Consider the following 20,104-nt stretch of genomic DNA (forward strand, 5'->3'; position numbering starts at 1 on the left):
AGAACTTCCTTCCTTTTTCAAGGCTTGAATGGTGCTCCCGTGTTGCCAGTTAGAGGCGGGGGGTTTGGTGGTCCCCACAGCCCCCTCCCCCCCGCCGAGCCTCGGCAGAGGACGCCCTCGAAGTGAAGCAGGGGGCTGCCTCCGTGCTCCTGCCTCCAACAGCACTTCCCCTGACGGCCCCCCGTCACGTTGCCCCTCAGGCTGCTTCGTGGCTGCCGAGTTAATCTTTTGTAGCCGAACAAGACGACTGGCTTCCAGATTGAATTACGCAGCCGACGTCTCCTCGCTTTGGCCCACGGCCCGGTGCATGATCTTTTTTTTTTAATTTTTAAGTTTAATTGTTTATGAGAGAGGGAGACAGCATGCGTGGGGGAGGGGCAGAGAGAGAGGGAGACACAGTACAAAGCAGGCTCCAGGCTCCGAGCTGTCGGCACAGAGCCCGACCCGGGGGCTCGAACTCACAGGCAGGGAGATCGTGACCTGAGCCGAAGTCGGTCGCCTAACCAACTGAGCCACCCAGGCGCCCCCATGATCTTTAAACAATATGAGAAGCTGGGACTCAGTTAAGCTTCCCCTGCACCGCCGCCCCCCGCCCCCGTTAATGCTCAGAGGAAAGAAAATGCACCCAGACAGCCAAGACTCAAGTCAGCCCAGGTTCCCACGCGAGTTCGGCATAACGTCCAAGTCCTGTCTCCGGTGTACCTCGCGGCAACCCGGGGACCGAGGCGGGTGACCCTCCTTAGGATGAACAGGAAAGCCCGGGTCACGCAGCCAATTTGGGGGCCCGAGCCTCATCCCCTGGCCCCACGTTCTTCCTCCTGCCGGTGCCTCCAGCAAAGGCATCTCCTGACCCCTTGTGAGCAGCCGGCCCGGAGCAGGCTTCTCAGCCTCCCGGCAGTTTGGTCCCCAATATGGAGACATTCCTGTGGCTGTCGCAGCTGTGTGATGATGGGGGGGATGCCCCTGGCCCCTGGGGGTAGACCCCGGGGATGCTGCCAAGCCCCCTGCAACACACAGGACAGTCTCTCCCAACAGAGGAGTATCTGGCCTGAAAACGTCAGCAGTTGTGAGGCTGAGAAGCCCCAGTTTGGAGCAGCTCGGCCCCCAGCGCGCTTTGGTCCACGGACATGCCAGCTGTGGTGGGAGGAAGCCAGGCGGAGCCAGCCAGCTCAGAACGGGGCGGAGGGCGGGCCGCTGGCGATGGGCCCAGGCGGCCGGCGGGCGTTCGCTTAGGCTCCCGGCGAATCTGCAGCCCTATCACGTGCCAGCGGCCGGAAGAGATGCCGATCGGGCCTCATGGAGGAGACGAGGTCCGGGAAGACCACTTCCGTCGGTGAAAGATTCGTGGAGGAAGTGAAAAGAGTGACGTGACCAGGAGGGAGAGGGTGGGCGGTTGGCGGGCGTGTAAGAGCTCAGCGGGGAGAAGTAAGAGGTTGAGGCTCTAGGTCTGGGAAGAAGGAGCACGAAGGCCCTGTGGGTCCCAGCCCCGGAGAGCCCCGGGGAGGCGGATGGGCCCGGCTTGCGACCTTGGACGAGGATGTCACAGCTGCGGGGTCCCCGGACCACAGAGCGGCCGCTCGATGCCAGCTTCCCGGTGCTGAGAAAGTGACCGGTTCCGTTCGCGTCACCCTGCGACACAGCCCTGTAGGGCAGGGACCGTCGTGGGAACACAGCTGCTCAGGAGTTAGCCGCATTGTCCGCGGGCACGCATTTGCTCAGCACCGGCACCCGACGGTCAGATTCCAGAGCCGATGCCCTCGGCCACGGGGTTACCAGGCCCCTCCGTGCCCAGCATACGGGGTTGGGGGGAGGGGCCCCTGTGGGAGCATGGAAACAAGGACCGCTAGGGAGACCAGGAGAGCGAGCGGCGGGGCTTCAAGTCCAGGCAAAGGTTCACACAGGGGCCAGCAGCCTTGTCCGTAAAGAACCAGAGAGCAAATATTTGAGGCTTTGCAGGCTGAACAGTGTCTCTGTCGACCTCTCAGTCCTGCCTCTGGAGCCAGGAAAGAGCCATGGGCTCGGTAGCTTATTTACAGACCCGGGCAGAGGGCCAGACTCAGCCCTTAGGCCACAGCGTGGGGAATCTTTGGGTTTCTGGCTGGGGCTGGAGGTGGGAAGATACAAACCACTTGATTCCTGCACAAGCAAGACAAAAGGGGCAGAAAGGACCCGGTGTGTGTCTGTCTCACGGCCGTCGTGGGCAGGCGTGACCTCCCACAGGGACACCGGTTCAGGTTTTGTGCATCAGGGGCCCAGGTATCGTGGCCTCAGGGAGACTTAACCCAGGGAGGAAAGGGCCACGGAGGGGGCTGCCTGGGGCCAGAAAAGGCCCAAGGTTGTGCTAAGAGATGCCTCTCCTGGATCTGGGCCCCCAGATCCCCTGGCCCAGGTGATTCTGATAGAAGGAGTCTGAGAACTGAAAGATAGAAACATGTGCCCCAAGGGTGGGGACAGCAGGAGCAGATCCTGGAGCCCAGGGCCCCGGGGCCCCCTGGAGAGGGAGTCCCATCCTGGGTTCTTGGAGGCCACCGCCGCCGGCCTCCAGCCCAGTTCTTGTGCCTTGGGCGCCACCTGGTGGCCATTTGGGGAACCCAGCAGAGCCCCGGGCCGTGCGGAGCTCCAGGCCTTCTCCAAAAAGATGTGCGTTTAGACCAGTGGGGTTACAGTCGTGAGGCATGACAGAGCCAGACCTGAGGGACGGAGAGGAGACCGCCCGTCTAAAGGGGCGGCCTCAGCTCCTGCCTGGGCCTACCGTGCAGGTCTGTGGGCGCCATGCAGGCAGGCACTTCTTTGTGGTTTTCGCTTCAGAAGCTGGAAATCTGCACTCCTGCATGACCACCACCCCCGTTTTTCTCAAGTGTTAGCAATGTGATCAACTTTGTCAGTTGAGTGTCTGACTCTTGGTTTTGGCTCAGGTCACGATCCCAAGGTCCTGGGATCAAGCCCCACATCGGGCTCAGTACTGAGCATGGAGTCTGCTTAAGATTCTCTCTCTCTCTGCCTCTGCCCCTCTCCCCTACATGCGCTCGCTCACTCGCTCTCTCTCAAAAAATAATTTTGTCTTTTAATATATAGAAGATGCGAGAAATCCGGGCTCTGGCTTTAGCCCGCACACCCTCAGTTTTCAGTCGTTGACTTAGAACGTGGAAAGATGCCGCGGAACCCCATGTCGCTGCCTGGCTGGGGACAGCATCCAGCTCACTGCTGGCCAAACAGAGAAGCTAAGAAAAGCTGAGAAACCTCCCTACGCTGCTCTCTCTTCTATCCAGGAGACCGCCACCTAGCTTTTTCCTTTTCCGATTCAAATTAATGGGGTTTCTTTAGTGTCTCTGTTTCTTCTTGAGGTGTAGTTGACATAGAACATCGTGTTAGTCTGGGGTATGAAGCATAACGATTCGATATTTGCCTCCATTGCAAAATGACTGTAAGTAGCTAATAGCCATCGTCGTACAATTACAAAAACTTTTTTTCTTGTGATGAAAACTTTGAAGATCTGCTGTCTTAGCAACTTTCCTGTAGGGAAACAGAACCCACTTGTTTTATAACGGGAAGTTTGTACCTTTTGACCCCCTTAACCCATTTTGCCCACTCCTGACCCCACGCCCCCCTCACAGCCGCCAGTCTGTTCTGTGTATCTTTGAGCTCGTGCTTTTCTTGTTTGGGGTTTATTTTTAGATTCCACGTAGAAGTGAGATCAGGTGGTATTTGTCTTTCTCTGACTTGTTTCACTTAGCATAATACCTCACGAGGTCCATCCATGTTGTCGCAAATGGCAAATTTTGATCCTTTTTTATGGCTGAATAGTATTCCATCATGCACACCCGTGCACGCACACACACACACACACACACACACACACACACACACTCCACGTTTTCTGTACTGTTCTTCCATCAACGGACCCAGGCTGTTTCCGTGTCTCGGCCGTTGTAAACAGTATGCAGCAAAGAGGAGGGCACTGATCTCCTGTGTTAGTGTTTTCGTTTTCTTCAGAGAAAACTCTCAGAATTGCTGGATCGTATGGCAGTTCTGTTTTTAGTTTTTGAGGACTCCCCATACTGTGCTCCACAGCGACTGCACCAACTTACATTCCCCCCCAACAGAGTTCCCTTTTCTCCACACCCTCGCCATAGTTGTTATTTCTGGTCTTTTTCATGATAGCCATTCAAACAGGTGTAGAGCGATATCTCCTTGTGGTTTTGATTTGCATTTCCCTGATGGCGAGGACCTTTTTATGCACCTGTTGGCCATCGGGATGTCGTCTTTGGAAAAAGGTCAGTTGAGGTCCTCTGTCCATTTTCTAATCAGATTGTTTGTGGTTTTTTGTTATTGAGTTGTATAAGTTGTTATACATTTTGGCTGGTAACCTCCTTCTTATCAGTTTTTTATCCTAAATGGCTGGCGAGTTTTGTCAAATGCTTTTCCCGCACCCACTGAGCTGATCACACGATTTTCCTCCCTCATTCTGTTAAATGCAGTGTATCACATGGCTTGATTGGCAGATGGTGAAACATTCTCGCATCCCGGGAGTAATAGGCCACTTTATCACGGTGTAGGATCCTTTCCATGTAGTATTGAATTCGGCTTGCTAATATTTTTGCTGAGAGGTTCTGCATCTGTGTCCGTGAGGGAAACTGGCCTGTAATTCTCCTGTCTTGTGGCGTCCTTGCCCGTTTTTGGTGTCAGAGTCATGGTGGCCTGTGAAATGAGTTTGGACGTGTTCCCTCCTCCTTGGTTTCTTAGAAGAGTTTGAGAAAGGCTGGTATTAATTCTTCTTGAAATATCCGGTAGAAGTCACCAGTGAAGCCATCTGGCCCTGGACTTCTCTTCATTGGGAAGTTTCTGAGTAACCGATTCAGTCTCCTCATTGAATGATTTCATATCCACATCTTGTCTTTTCATTTCTTTTTTTTTTTTTTATTGAGGTAAAGTTCACACACCGGAAAATTTACCATTTTTACAAACCTAAAGACTACCGTTGTTTTAAAAGTTTGTAAAATTGGTAAAGTCTACAAAGTTAAAGTCTACGACTCAGAAGCATGGAATTCAGAAGCGTTTACAGGGTGGTGTATCACTGCCTCGATCCAGTTCCAACACCTTCCATCACCCGGAAAGGGAACCCCATTACTGCCTTGCCCCCCATCCCACGGCAGCCATTAAGTTGCTCTGGGTGCCTATGTCTTTACCTACTCTGGACATTCCAAACAAATAGGCCCACACGACAGGGACCTCGCACGTGTGGCCGTGTTCGCGGAGCATGATGCCCACCCACGCGGTAGCTTGCGTCACGGCTGTGTTCCTCTGTCGCCAAACATCCCATCACGCGGATAGGCCGTGTGTATCCACGCTCAGCTCTTTCTGGGGACTATCCCAAGCCTCTTCCTCCTTAGCCCCGAGCCTTGTTTCCCCAACTGAACCCACGGGGGTCCTTTCCAAGCGTCCGGATCAATAGTCCGCGGCCCAGGGAGCCCAGCCAGCCTGCCCAACCCCCCTCACCCAGCCACCCGCTGACGCCCACAGAGTACAAGACCGGCTACGCCCGGAACCGCTCCGTCCGCTCGGTGGCCATCGAGGCGGATGGCGGGGTGCACCACAGAGGCCTGGACGACGCACCCCAGTCCCGCAACCTTACCAAGCGGCACTGGCCGGGGGCCCCTGAGGATCCGGACGACAAGGACCCCGGAGACTTCAGCGGCACGGGGGGCCTCCCGGACTACTCAGCCCCCAACCCCATTAAAGTCACACACCGGTGAGAGTCCAGGCGGAGGGCAGGGGGCAGAGGGGGCAGGGGGGGCCTTGGCAGGGACGCCCCCGCCTCGGGCACACGTGACCCCTTCTCCCGGGCAGGTGCTACATCCTCGAGAATGACACGGTCCAGTGCGACCTGGGCCTGTACCAGTCCCTGCAGGCCTGGAAAGACCACAAGCTGCACATTGACCATGAGGTGAGGGGGGTCTGGGCAGGGGGCACCTTCTCACCACCACGAGCTCAGCAGGGCCACCAGCCACATCCGGGAGGCAGCGAGGCCGGGCCCGGGAGCGACACTTCCCCAGAACCTTCGGGGAGGGGGCAGCGTGCTCACCTCACCCCCCTTCTTGCTTTTAAGATGCTCACATGACCCTCAGCCCTTCCGCCAGCCCAGGGGGGGAGACGGGTCCTCCCGGCTCAGCCAGCTCTCGGGAGCCTGGTCACTTCAGCAGGTGGAAGGGACCAGGGACCCCTCAGCAGCCACAAGTGCAGGCGGTGGCCGGGGACCCCACCAGGCCGTCCCTGCTCACCCAGCCCCCCAGAGTTTCACGGCCCCCTTGCCTGCTCTCTGCCCCAGATCGAAACCCTGCAGAACAAAATTAAGAACCTGAGGGAAGTCCGAGGCCACCTGAAGAAAAAGCGGCCAGAAGAATGTGACTGTCACAAAATCAGGTGAGTAGCAAAGAGACCCCGGGACCCCTCCTGGGGACACACAGCCTCCCCTCTGTGACTCCTCGCATTATCTTTAGATCCCTATCTCCTCCCTCGGAGCAAGGGGAAAAATCGGTAATAATTCAGGTGCCCGTTGTCCCCTGGGCCGACACCACCGCCCTCAGGTGGCCAGCCAGACGCCAGGCGTAGGCGCTGTGGTCGGAGGAGCGCGCTCGCTGTGTGGGGCCGGCTTCCGGGAGGGGAAGGAGACTCCGCCCACTGCCCTTCCCGAACAGTCCCGTGGCCCGAGGTGCACAGTGCCAGCTCGGGGAACCCCAGCCCGGGGGGGGTCACCGTCCAGCAGAACTGCTGTGATGACGGGCTGGGCTGCATCTGTGCTGTCCGCTAGGGCAGCCACCAACCACACGTGGCTGTTGAGCTCTTGAAACGTGGCCACTATAACCGAGGAACTGAGCTTGGGGTCCTATTTCAATTGAAATCGCCACAGGTGGCCGGTGGCGCCGGCGCCACACGGCGCATCCGCAGTCTCTGCCACCTTCCGGAAGAGGCCCACCTTCCGGAAGAGGCTTGCAAAACACGGGTTCCCCTGGGGCTGGCCCTGAGCCGGCAAGAGGTGGGCGCGGGCCTGGGGGAGCCCCCCAACCTGGAGATGATAAGGCTGAAGCCATGGGGAGCCAGGCGCAGCTTCCAGTCCCCGCTAACGGACACCCACCCCGACCTTCCAAGCCTGGCCTGAGGCCTTCAGCCAGGGCCCCAGCTGGCATCTGCAGAAAGGAGCCAGCCAGCCAGGGAGCTGCCGCGCTAGGGATGGTTCCCACCCCAGCACTGCCCCCAGAAAGTGGGACGGGGACCCCAGGGCACCGCGGTTTGCGCGCGCGCGCGCGCGCGCGCGCACACACACACACACACACACACACACACACACACACACGAGTTGCCCTGGTCTGTTACAGTTACCACACCCAGCACAAAGGCCGCCTCAAGCACAAAGGCTCCAGTCTGCATCCTTTCAGGTAAGGGCGGCTTAAGGCTCAGGGGAGCTAATAAAGCGAACAGAAGAGGTCCTGGCCCTTGCTGGGAGGTCAGCACAGCCCTGGAAGAGGCGGGACTCCCAGAGTGGCTCTCCGGCGCCCCCTCGCGGCTGGAGGAGGTGCTGCAGCCCCGCCGAGCAGGCCGCAAGGGGGCCTCAGATCAGCAGCGGGTCGGTCTCGGGTCGTTCGCTTGGGGGCCCCTCCCCGGCTGGCTGCGCATCCGGCTCCGGGCAGGAAGAGCAGAGGCTCGGGGTCACGGCCCCCCAGGAGGCTGCAGGTGGGGGTCGAGGGAGGTGTGAGGGGTGTGGCCCTGTGTGCCCCTAGGAAGGGTCTGCAGGAGAAGGACAAGGTGTGGCTGCTGCGGGAGCAGAAGCGCAAGAAGAAACTTCGCAAGCTGCTCAAGCGACTGCAGAACAACGACACGTGCAGTATGCCGGGCCTCACGTGCTTCACACACGACAACCAGCACTGGCAGACGGCACCGCTCTGGACACGTGAGCCAGCGGGCAGGCGGGGGGGCAGGATGGGGACCGCTGGCCCCCAGCCCGGAGCCTCTCGGGGCGGGTTCCCTGACAGCAGGGGCTCCAGATCCAGACAGAAAGAGGCCCGGGGAGGGAGCCCGTCCCAGGCGGGAATTGCTCACTCTGGGCCCGCTGTCCCTTCCCTTGGCAGTGGGGCCCTTCTGTGCCTGCACCAGCGCCAACAACAACACCTACTGGTGCATGCGGACCATCAACGAGACCCACAATTTCCTCTTCTGCGAATTCGCAACCGGCTTCCTGGAGTACTTTGATCTCAACACAGACCCCTACCAGGTACACACCTCACAGGCTGGAGACATGGGGGGCGTGGGCCACGCAGGTGCGCAGGGCTGGGCCCCCTGAGGAAGTGACAGTGAATCTTCAAGTCCCACGGAGTCCCTGAGGCAGAAGTGAGTTCTGAAGGGACTGGATGCACACCGGGGCCCTCTCCCTCCATCTTGCTGCCCCTGTAATCTGGGTCCTGTACAGCCTCCCCCTCTAACTCAGGCACCTGGGGGTGATGACACAGGCTTTATGTCGAAGACCCCTGGAACTGGAGGGCTTTGGGGGCCCCCAGGATCAGAGCAAACCCTGCACACTTGGGCGCCTGCAGGGACCACACAGATAACGGGACACAGCCAGCGCTCACGGGCACCGTCTTAAGTGTTTCCGTGTATTTAATCATCGGAACACGTCTGTGACCAAAGTGGCCCAGAACATGTAAGACAAAAGGAGCCACAAGCCTCTGGCGAGTGGACTGCACGTGTCCCTTCTGAACCACACGGTCCCCACGGGGCCCTTCACACTAGTGTGGCCTCGGTACTGTCCGATCTGCGTTTCAACAAAAGCCTGCAGTCGCTTTATAGGGAACCTGATTTTTAAATGCCAGCAACTCCACGTTCTTGTTCTTTGTTGTCACTACCATACGGCTCCCGGTCTTTCTCCTTAGGTGGGTCGTGCCCATGTTTTACAAAGGGGGTGTCAAAGCACGGCAGGTCCCTCAGCAGTAGCTCCCAGATGAGGCAAGGACACAGGCCCCCTCCCCCACCCATCACCAAGTGGCCGCTCTGCAGTCAAGAGGAGAGGGGCGGGGAGGGGGGCGGGGCAGTGAATGAAGGTCTAGAGCCACAGGGCAACCGTGAGCTCCTGGAGCCACTGGTCAGGAAAGTGAAGCACACGGCGGGTGGAGAGCGCCTGGAGGGGCTGCAGGCACAAGGCAGTGCGGACTGCGCCCAACTCCAGCCCCGGCAGGATAAAGGTCACCATCCCAGCACACCTCCGCTCCCCCCGCCGCCCGAGGGAAGTCCCCCGGTTGGCGGAAGCCGGGGGGATCCCTGCACTCACCATGTCGATGACCTTTTGTTCCGACCAGTTGATGAACGCGGTGAACACGCTGGACAGGGACGTCCTCAACCAGCTGCACGTGCAGCTCATGGAGCTGCGGAGCTGCAAGGGTTACAAGCAGTGTAACCCCCGGACTCGAAACATGGACCTGGGTGAGCAGGCGCTCCGCAGCGGGGCCCGTAGGGAGCGGGGCTGCCGCGGGGTGGGGAGGTAGGAGGTCACGTCTAGTCTGATGGGTGAACCTGGCGAATCCTCCCCAGCAGCTGATGGATCACTAGGGTCCGCCAAGGGCCGCATTTACGAGAAGCCCGATCGCTCGTTTATCGCCATGTGCCAGTCACTGGGCTAGGTGTCCTATGATCGTTATCTCATCACCGTTAAAGTGACCAGGTCGACTGATTCCAAACCCACACACCTGGTCACGCTGCTCGTTCTCCAGGAACCTCGCTGAGCGCCAAGACCCAGGCTCTCCCCCCCATCCCCTCTATCAGGCCCATGGCCTTCTGTCCCCTGTCACATAGGTGTCCCTGCCCATACCTGCCTCCCCCACCGTGACCCAGGTCATGAATAGATACAGGAGGGTCCTAAAGCTGCTAGGACATTAGAGTACAGGCAATCGACAAGTTTCAGGGCAAGCTCACGTCAGGATTCAGCCACTCTGTCTGCCTGGGGGTCGCTATCCACATCAGAAAAAAAAAAACCGTCAAAAAGCCTAAAATGTTTTTAAAAAGAGGCAGTTACAAAGTTTGTCATTACTTGTGCCACCTTTGCCCTAATGTCTCTGTTTCGCTCATTTCTGTCTCATTCAGGACTTAAAGATGGCGGAAGCTATGAACAATACAGGTATCCGTTTTTGTTGTTATAGCCTGGGACGGCTCCCCGATCCTGGCCCGTCTCTGGTCTAACCTCTGTGGCTCGTGTGCGGCTGAGGCCCTGCCCTTTCTCCGGTCTGCCAGGGGCCTGGTTCGCCCACCAGGGAGGGGGAACTCGGTCTTCCTCGGTGAGGCTAACACCCATTCTCCTCTTGACACCCAAAAACACAGGCAGTTTCAGCGTCGAAAGTGGCCAGAAATGAAGAGACCTTCTTCCAAATCGCTGTGAGTTGAGGAACCAGTTTACCGGTGGAGAGCTGGTCTGCCTGGCCGCGTTCTGTGTGCATGCCATTTCTTTCGTAATCCTCTCTGCTGCTGTCATGAGAAGGGAGCAGGGAGTCTTTCCGTGTTTCAGATTAGTACCGTGTTTCATACACTGTTGTTCTCCATAGAGTAACTTGTGCTTGGTAAACTCCAGGGAGTCCGTACAGGTCGAGAAGCATTTAAATGTCCGACCCGCCTGACGTCTTCAAGGCTGTGGCTGCAGAAGGGTCCCCTGGTCCATGTCAGCAGCAGGGCAGCCTCACTAGAGGGCACCTGAAATATCCAGGCCACAACATCTCTCTCCAGCGCCAGAGAGGCTGGTAGAGGGCCGAGACTGGCAGCCTAGAAAGGTCACCTCTAGTCTAAGGGGAGCAGCACTGATGGGAGGCGGCTTGAACCCTCTAATTCATCGTGAAAATCCAAAAACGCAGTTATGGGTCAGGATTTTTTGTTAACATTGGCAATTCATTTGATGTTAAGTTGCCAGGCAGGCAATCAGACCCCCTTGGTGCACTGCCATTTGCAACTTCTGGTCTGTTTTTTCCTTCTTCCTTTATATGCATATAAACCCCCCTCTGTAGCTTTAATAGGACGACGGGCCGGCTAAGCATTTGCCATGTCTATATCTGAACGTCCTCAGTGCCTTTACCAGCGTGTGAGCCCAGAGCCAAAAGCCTGGATGACCGGGTGGGAGCAAGCCCATTCTGAGGGGTCTCGAAGGGTCCTCCCCGCAGCCTCGAAGCAGAGGGTTCTAGGCTTCAGGGCTGATCGCCGTGTCATGCCGCCTCTGGGGTTAATCAGACGCTAAGAGGAGTTTGCTTTGTTCTACAGGGGACAGCTGTGGGAAGGCTGGGAAGGTTAAGAAGCACACGAGGGCCTCCCAACCAGAGGCACCAGCTGATCGTACGGACAATGAAAACCGCGGACAGTCTCAGGCGGGCCTGCGCCATTGGCCGGGCCGCCTGCGCTCACAGGACTTGCTTTCAGTCAACACGGCACACTCTGGAAGAGAACTGTCGGCAGTAGCTAACTTCAGGAAGCCCGTTTTTGCCCTGCTTTTGCTTTGGATTATACCTCACCAGCTGCACAAAATGCATTTTCATATCAAACGGTCACCACTAACCCTCTCTGAGAGGCTGACGAGGGAAAAAGAGATTTTCTTGGAAACTTCCCCCAACGGTGAAAGTCACTGGAGTTTTTTGTTGTTGTTTTTGTTTTTTTCAATCATGGGGGAAGAACAACCCTTTTTAAACCCTCCTCCTCTTTTAGTTTGTCACAAAGGAGGACGAAGACAAAGCAGGACAGGAGCAACCTGCAGACGCTGGGAGTGGTGCAGAGCTGACGGCCGAGTCAACAGCACAAAAGAAGGGACTTTCATTTAGCACCACAACCCAGGTCACCTCTGAAGAAACGGACTTCGCTGTACATATGTGACTATTTACATGCCACCAGCGTGGGAACTCTTAGGGGAATCTAGTAAGAAAACACAATTTTCCAGAGTTGTGGGGTCAGTAAACGCTCTGCGGCCAGTGAAGAAAACCCCTCGGCCGTTGTGGACATTTCTGTTCCCGACCAGATACCATTTCTCCTAGTATTTCTTTGTGATCTGTCCCAGAACTGATGTTTTTCGAAGTACTGGAAAGAAATGAAGTCGATGTATGTCCCCGGTTTTCACAAAATTGTGTTTGTAAAGACATTTTGTAGTCTGAGTATTGTCATACAATGTTCAAAATCCCAGCCAACGACCAGCAGTTGGTATGAGGTAACCTTTGACATTTTGTAAAAGGCCGTTCTTGGGAGTTTTTTGGTGTGTTTGGTTTTTTTAAAAAAGCATTCAAGATACTACTGGTCAACACCTTTTTCAAAGGAGACACCTTGGGTTTTTTAGAGGGGGAATAGATGGGCATAAATTAATGACAATTGACCCTACTTCCGGGACCTCACAGGTAAGTGTCGCATTACACTGGCTTTAGGACCTCATTCTTTAAAAAACGTTAATCGACAGCAAAGCGATTCACCCTAACCAACCCCTCTGTGCACCAGCTAGCTAGTGAAGCCTGGAGAAGGTAGCGGTCAGAGGCCAGGGGCAAGAAACAGGAGGACCCTCTTCAGCCACCACCCAATGTGACATACTTCTCACCAGACAGTGGAAATGACCCCGAAGTGCTCACCTTTGAGAAGGGCAGCTCCATGCTTCTCAAGAGTTCTGTTAACCTTAGAGAGACTGCTACGATTATTTGAAACAGGATTCTTTAACCTTCTCTTTTCCCCTTTACTCGAATAGAGACTTTAAAAAGAAACAAAGAGACAAGCCCTTGGGCTTCAATTTTAAATAGAAACCTTTATTTACAGTGACATCCGAAATGATCAGCAAAGCAGTCCATCTCATAAGTTATCCCATGTGGTCTGTATTCTTTGCAGTGTAAAGAATGATTTAGATTTTTAAAACCAACATTTAATGTAAACTTGATTGAAACTAAATTCATTCTCAATACTATACGTCAATTCCTGAGAATTTTAAATATTGCTCTCAGAAAGACCTTTCCATCATTGAAATTCCACACATTGGCAAGAGAGAGAGAAGAAAAAACCACCTTGCTCGTTATTGTTAAACAGTTGGCCTCCGAGCTGAACAGCAACTCCTGTTCCTCCTGAAGCAAGGGTTTTGTCCTACAGGCTTCATGCCTGTGATGCCCCCCCACTTGTGAATCAAACTCCTGGAACCAGACAGGCATATGGACAACGGGCAGTCCATCCAGACGGCAAGCACGTATGTTCTGTACTACCCCCCCCCCACACACCCCCAACTCACCTAGATATTAAATACCAATTAACTAAGCAGTCCTGGTGATCGATATTTACACCTTTCCATCAAGATGCACAATTTAGAAAAGTGGCATAATATGAACATTCACAATGAATTTCTATTTGTTTTCTTAAAGGAAGAAACGTGTCTCCTTTATATCATTTTGATCTTTATAAAATATATATATATATTTATATTTATATATCTTTGGATTCAGCAAAAAAGTAGGTACTGGAAATATCACACATTCTAAAAGCAGATGAAACGGATACCAAGGTTTAGAAAAGTGGGGGGTAGGGGTGAGGAGAGGTAGGCAGCCAGAGTACAAAGAGAATTATCCAAAAAAGATAAAAGGGCAATAAAGGTAAAAACAAATTATTTCAAAAGACAGCATCTATTAAAAGAAAGATCAAATTCTTAAGTTTGCACCAATAAAATGAACAAGTAGAAAATATAAAAACTTATAATAAACTTTCTTTTTTTCCCATATAAAAGGGGTGCTGCCTTCCAGTTAGCCTGGAGCTGGGACTGAGGAAAAGAATCAAAAAACTTTTTTTTTTTTTTTTTTTTTTTTTTTTACTTTTTAAAAGTCAAGAAAGGTAAGAGCACCATTCTGTTTCTCTCCACGCACCCATGACTTAAACGAGGAAAGTTCAGATACCTGACACGGCTGTAACTATTAAGACAGACTCTTACTCAGCTACGCCTCTGTCTCCAGACAGGAGAATGTGTTATCTAAAAAGTACAGGCCACTATGATGGAAGTTGATGGATTTTCAATCTTAGATTTATTTTTAACCGGGTGGTGGGGGAGACGGTGTAAAACCCAAACCTATTCCACTGGTGGTTCTGGAAATACAGGTTTTACTTACACAGAAATCAAAGAAATGAAATGATCTTACCTTCAGAGACACCTAGAAAAATTGCCTAAACATGTATGAAATAAAAATTAACTGGCTCTCAGTTATTGCTAGGAAATTGACACCAAAGCTAGCAGACACCTTTGAAATTCACAAGACATTTTTAAAACCCAATTTCACTCAGCTATTTGAAGCTAATAAAGTGAACCAGATAGAAGGAATTAAATGGACTTTTTCTCTATCCCCAACGGACTAAAACAAGAGTCAAAGCCTGACAGCAGCACAAAGGGGCAGGGGCAGCGGGTGCAAAGGGACTCGCTCTGCTGGACTCCGGCTCTGGAGCTCGACGACCTGGCTGTCCTGGAGGCTGAGCTCCCTAAGGAACCACCGTGTGGCTCCTCTAGTTCTCAGGGACGAGAACACATCTCAGTGATGAGACAGCCAAGCAGACACCGGAAACCACACATCAAGGGTTCAACCCCTGAGATCTCAATGTGGGGATTTGGGTCCTAGCAACCAAAACCTTACGGAAACTCCTACAACCGATGAAAGGCAACGTATTTCAATTAAAAAACAAAACACTATGAATTGCTATTAATTTATGGACTGCTTAAAATCCAACATTCTTTTTTAAATCGCTTGATCTTTTAAAATTCTTGATTTTTTTTTTTTTAAGTTTATTTCCCCCTATCTATTCTTTCCCCTAAAATTAACAAAGTGCTTAGTTCTGGTAGAGGAATTTAAAAGTTGAAAATGCCTACATCTAAACAAATGATCTTTTTCGAAAGCATTTAAGATTAAGAGACTGATAGGGAACCATCTAACACTAGGGGGGCGGGGGGGGGGGAGGTAGGGAGCTGCAGACCACTGCCCCCCACCTCCCCCAGGCCAAAAAATTCAGGGGCTGTCTCTTCTGTTTGCAGCCTCACCACACTGAGCTTACTGAAGTCAACAATGTTAAATATTTAGCTTCACAAACTCTGTAAAAATGAGTTGCCGTGACCTGCAAAAAAGGTATATACATATTTTACATAATACAATATCTTAAAGGTCGTATTTACAAAAGAGAATCTATTCACAGAAACACTGCAAAATTCTGATTCAGAATGCAGTACCTGGCCTTGGGTTTCTGCAGTTTATTTTCAAAAAGCATTATTGCTCTACCATATAGGCAAAGGGTGACATGGGTACTCTCAACGACGACAAAACAATCATAGTTCTCGTCCAACTGATTCGTTCAGACAAAAACCGGGCAGGAATGTGGTTCGCCATTCCTCAAGACCTCCGGAATATTGCATGTATCCGTTACTTTTTAAATAAAGTGCACTCAGCTGCACATTAGCATGTGAAAAAACTGCTACTGCTGCAATTAAATACTGTCATTTCCCCTTCTGCAAAGCCACAGGACATCAAGGACAGTTCTGGAGGCGAAGTATTCTAGGACGTTAGGGACAGAGGAAATTCCTACTTAGGAAAAAGTCCAGGACAACCAAGAACAGGATTGGAGCAACTCAACACGATCAGTATAGGACAAGCCAACTTCTCAGGACAGAGGGTGGGAACACGGAGTATCTGGTAGCGACAAGAACACGTGAGGGCTGGGACTGTCTGCCACAGAGAGACCAGACATCCTAATCTCGCCGTACTTCTCCAGTGTTCTCTAGCCCACCCACATTCATCTGAAACACTGACAGGCAGAAAGAAGGGACACAGCAGAGTTTTGTGATCAGTAACACTCCGTACCTCCAGAATCACATCCCTAAGAGGCAGAATGTCAGCAAAATATTTGTTTTGAATCCCATGATACACAGAAGAAGGAAAAATACAGGTAGACATCGCACTTCAATTTCAAACCCAGTCCTGCTCCAATGACATCACTTGGAATACCCTTCCCAGAGATCAAAGCTGGTTCCCTCTTCAGAGCTGGCAGGTGCGTGGGACGATTCTTTACTTCCAATAGTTCTAGTGCAGTGTCATTTCTACAGTGATTTCCTTGGAGGTGTAGAAGTGTCAGCAATATTTCTGTTAGCAACCAGAAGACACGTGAGTAAAACATATGCTCTGCACAACACAGAAGAATCCACAGGTCTATAATGATGGCCTGCAACCTGACTCTGGCTGACTCCAATTCCTTAGATCTCACATTACCGAAAACATATTTAATGGCCCAATGCCTTCAAACCACAAGTGTTTTCAACCACTGTAGTTCTGAGTTATACGCCCAAGTTAAAAATCTGCCGAGGACCTTTAGATTACAGTTGCAGTTTGGGTTCTCTCAAGAGAAAAGGAAAAATTTTTTGAGAAAAGTTCAGGCTAGAGCCCCATACCTGATCAGGACCCATGGGCATGCCAGACATGGGCATGGGGTTCACGTTCACCTGTCCCATGGGACCACTGCTGCCATTCATGTGCACCATACCGTACGCTGCGGGGTTCCCCTGGTGGGCAAACTGCTGCTGGGGAAAGGAGCTGTAAAAAGAAGTGTGAAATTACCTCCTGGCTCATTCTAGTAACACCAGACATGCACGCAGAGACCATCACAACTGTCAAACGTTGCTGTACTTAAGCAGAGAACAGGAGGGAGAGAAGATTCCCTGACTGCCTGCCTTCTAGGTTTCACAGCTGTGTGCAATCAAAGCTTCCTAGGCATGCGTAGGGGAGGAAGAAGCCTCACAATGGATGAGCCAAATACCACACTTTCTAAGATGAACCCAGGCCTTTTGATCTCTCCATCCACACAGGCTTTTGATCTCTCCATCCACACAGAAAAATGCAGAGGTTAATTTCCTGAATTTCTGGGCACTAGAATGTGAATGGCTTTTCAAGTCTCTGTTCTTCACCTGTTCCTGGCCAGGTTTCCTGATGGCCAGCCTTTTATTTCCGAGGACTGATACATGGGCACGGTCTGAGGGTGCTGCATCATGGGATTCTGGGAGGGCCCCATTCTTGAGGGCATCATTGCATTGGGAGGACTAGACACTCGCCCAAAAGCCGGATCTGGCTGTTGTCCCATCCCTCGAAAAAGAAAAAGAAGAAAAAGCAGAAATTATAATGCGAAAATGGTATCTTCCTTAGAGTATCAACTGTCTATAGAAGCTTTATGTTCTTTTCTAAACGTGGGGGAACGTAAGACAGACAAGATGTAAAGTGCCACAGGATGCTGCCTGCCAGTTCCTCTTGCTTCCCACCAAGACTGGAGGAAGGGGCTCACTGCAGAAAGCATCTGGGTCACCTGAAGAGCTGTTACTTCATGGACATTTCTGTGTGAAAGGGATGCCGCTTCCTGCTGTTCACATCACTGTCCCTCTGTCCCAAGCTGGCAGGAGTGCACTGAAAATATGATTTCCCCAAAAGATACCTCTATCCCCGTTCCTACCGTGTTCCTAGTCTCTCTCAAAGACTGACCTGAAAAGGTAATGTGTATTATTGTAATTAATACACCCAAGTCACCAAGGAGAGGAACCCAGAAGCCCACCCAGCACTCCTTTGTGGCCAAGGGCTCAGACTGTAGGGTTCTACCACACTGGGACATATGGGGGGGGGGGGGGGGGGGGGGGGATGACCAAGGGCTCAGACTGTAGAGTTCTACCACAATGGGACATATTGGCGGGGGGGGGGGGGGGGGGGGGTTGTCTTTCTTCCAAATCAAGACATGGGGAGCTGAAAAAAACAAGACCTGAAAAAAAATAAAAATGCTTAACCCTGATAGAACATCTACCTCAATTACAATCACCTGTGCACCACCAGAAACATTTTGGTGTGTTTCTTTCAACGAATCAGGTTCTCTCCATTCGGACTACCCCCTCTGTGATGCTGCATGACCATCATCTCTTGTTTGGGGTGCTCTAATTGTCCTCCCTTCTTCCACTCTCTCTTCTCGCCTTCTAACGGACATGCCTCACAGGCCCGATGACCTCTCCCCAGTGCAAACATGTCTATTAACATTCAGTGACTCCCCACTGCCTTCAGAATATCACCAAAACTCTTCATCTGATCCGGCCTCTGCTTGTCCCTTGTCTGCCTCATCGGTCACCATATCCTTTGTTCTGTTGTTTTTAGTTAATTCTGTCTTCCTTGTGACTAACAGAGGGAGTAAATAGGATTTTGTGTTTAACATGCAACAGACCTATGAATCTTATGACCTTAGTAATGTCACTCCGGGGAAGACATTCTCGCTGTCAAATTTACCATAATTTGGTGGGTATGGAAACTGCTGGGGAGGGGCTTGTGGCATCACGGGCCCTGCCAAGACCCCATCCATGCTGGGGGAAGCGGTCACGTTGGGGGGTGGGCTGAAGGCCTGGGTTTGCTGCTGCTGCTGTTGCTGCTGCTGCTGCTGCTGCTGCATCATCATGGCCACCCTCTGCTGTCGGAAGTGATGACTGAGCAGCTCTCTGCTGCGCTGGGCAACCATCTGGGCATTAAGAAAACCCTGCTGATACCCCAAAAAAGAATGTAATTACACAGAGCCAGAACCAGCCAATTCCATACATGTAGTACCACCACAATACATTAGGTGCGAAAAATCACCCGATGCCTCTCTTCACAAAAAAGGAAAAATGCACGTTTCTCATCACGGTAAAGGCGTTCCGGCGAGGCGACGAGGTGCAGAACAGGGACCTGGAAATTGTTCAGGCGAGTCGTCAAGCTTTAACACAGAAAACATTTCTCAAAGTGAGAGAACACTGAAGGGTAGAATGTGAGGACAAACTTTTCAGAAAATATGAAATAAAACTACAAGAAGGAAAAAGGCAGCAGTAAGAGTGCAGGAGAAGGGGAGGCACAACAGAGCACTCCCCAAAAGAATGGGGTTACCCTCCGGTAATCAGGAATCTACCCCAGAAAGGGCCTGTATAGTCTCCTTAAAGCTTCTGAAGGGAGAGACGGAGGGTTAGGAGCAGCAGTCTGGAGGATCCGGAGGTACATGGTCCAAGCCCAGAACCAAAGAGCTGATCTGGGCCCCATCAGCTAGAAGAGAACATCTCCAAAAAGCAAACTCATCTTTTTGGAGGGCACCCTAACTCAGCTTACTCAAACTGTTACTGTCAAAGTACTTCCGAGTAGGCTTAAGACAGTAAATACTGGGCATTTCACAGTGGGATGTTTCTCTACAGTAATTATGAACAGAATTTCCAACCACAGTAGAGGACTTCCGGGTGGTCATCTGCCTCATGCACATTAATACCGTAGAACAGTCTCCACCTTGGGCTGGAGGTACAGAGAACTTGAACATCATCCTTCCCACTATGGGAAACAGGTCATCTCAGAGGTGATCCTTGAGAGTAGGATTATGTATTATTTATTTTCTTCTTATAACCTCAGATTTTACCCAGCGAGCACGTGGTTTCAAAACCCAGAAACAGAAGTTTCCAGATTTACTGAATTCCTAAAAAGTAAGTGATAGCTGTTTTCACAACACAGCAAATGATCACAAAGGGAATTAATTAGAAAACACAAAATAGCAGTTTTAATAAAAGAACCTCTCCTCCTGACTCTTCCTCATCACCAGCAAGACAGAAGAATGGAAGAGGGAGTGTAAGGAGATCGTGGAATGATTTGTTCCACCAGAAACTTGCTGTAACACACGTTTACTGAGGGCCAGTCGTGGAGCAGGCCCCACAGCAATGCACTTGGAGAGGTCTGTTCTCACCTGGGGATTTACCTGGGGCTGCATCATGGGCCTCATCACCGCAGCACCCCCGGCAGTGGGGCTTTCCATTTTCATTTCCAGCGCCTGACGGCTCTGATTCAAAAACTGGGGAGAGACAGGCCGGTTAGGGTGGAAGTTGACTAGGTCGATGAGCCCCAAACAGCTTTCCAAATCCTCGGCGCCACCCGGAGAGGTCACGATGCCACCTCCAACCCGTTAACCTGGTCACGTCACATCTACACGGAACCCGCAGCACGCTTCCACACTTCAAAACAAGTTCAGGCTGAGGGCGGCCTGGCTGGCTCAGTCAGTGGAGCATGCAACTCTTGACCTCAGG

General features: G+C 52.2%; 2 protein-coding genes across 16 annotated transcripts in view; one reads left to right on the forward strand and one right to left on the reverse strand.

Annotated features, from left to right (window-relative positions):
• SULF2 (sulfatase 2) overlaps positions 1–12,251 on the forward strand; it is a 118,368-nt gene extending 106,117 nt beyond the window's left edge. For 3 of the 4 annotated variants that reach the window (XM_042930750.1, XM_042930752.1, XM_042930751.1), the window contains exons 12-21: positions 5,521–5,749; positions 5,848–5,944; positions 6,326–6,420; positions 7,374–7,433; positions 7,776–7,945; positions 8,124–8,266; positions 9,345–9,468; positions 10,126–10,159; positions 10,360–10,413; positions 11,284–12,251. In XM_042930750.1, coding sequence (XP_042786684.1) covers positions 5,521–5,749; positions 5,848–5,944; positions 6,326–6,420; positions 7,374–7,433; positions 7,776–7,945; positions 8,124–8,266; positions 9,345–9,468; positions 10,126–10,159; positions 10,360–10,413; positions 11,284–11,314 — 1,037 coding nt within the window. In that variant the 3' untranslated portion in view covers positions 11,315–12,251. The remainder of the gene's footprint in view (positions 1–5,520; positions 5,750–5,847; positions 5,945–6,325; positions 6,421–7,373; positions 7,434–7,775; positions 7,946–8,123; positions 8,267–9,344; positions 9,469–10,125; positions 10,160–10,359; positions 10,414–11,283) is intronic. The other variant, XM_042930753.1, reaches the window with a different exon arrangement.
• A 1,001-nt stretch (positions 12,252–13,252) lies between these two features.
• NCOA3 (nuclear receptor coactivator 3) overlaps positions 13,253–20,104 on the reverse strand; it is a 137,769-nt gene continuing 130,917 nt past the window's right edge. For 3 of the 12 annotated variants that reach the window (XM_042930738.1, XM_042930739.1, XM_042930737.1), the window contains 5 exons: positions 19,768–19,872; positions 18,306–18,552; positions 16,958–17,132; positions 16,445–16,586; positions 13,253–16,139 (listed from right to left, as the gene is read on the reverse strand). In XM_042930738.1, coding sequence (XP_042786672.1) covers positions 16,128–16,139; positions 16,445–16,586; positions 16,958–17,132; positions 18,306–18,552; positions 19,768–19,872 — 681 coding nt within the window. In that variant the 3' untranslated portion in view covers positions 13,253–16,127. The other 9 variants (XM_042930746.1, XM_042930744.1, XM_042930743.1 and 6 more) reach the window with 6 other exon arrangements.

The sequence above is a fragment of the Panthera leo genome, chromosome A3, assembly GCF_018350215.1.
Source record: "Panthera leo isolate Ple1 chromosome A3, P.leo_Ple1_pat1.1, whole genome shotgun sequence".
NCBI classification, from domain to species: Eukaryota; Metazoa; Chordata; class Mammalia; order Carnivora; family Felidae; genus Panthera; species Panthera leo.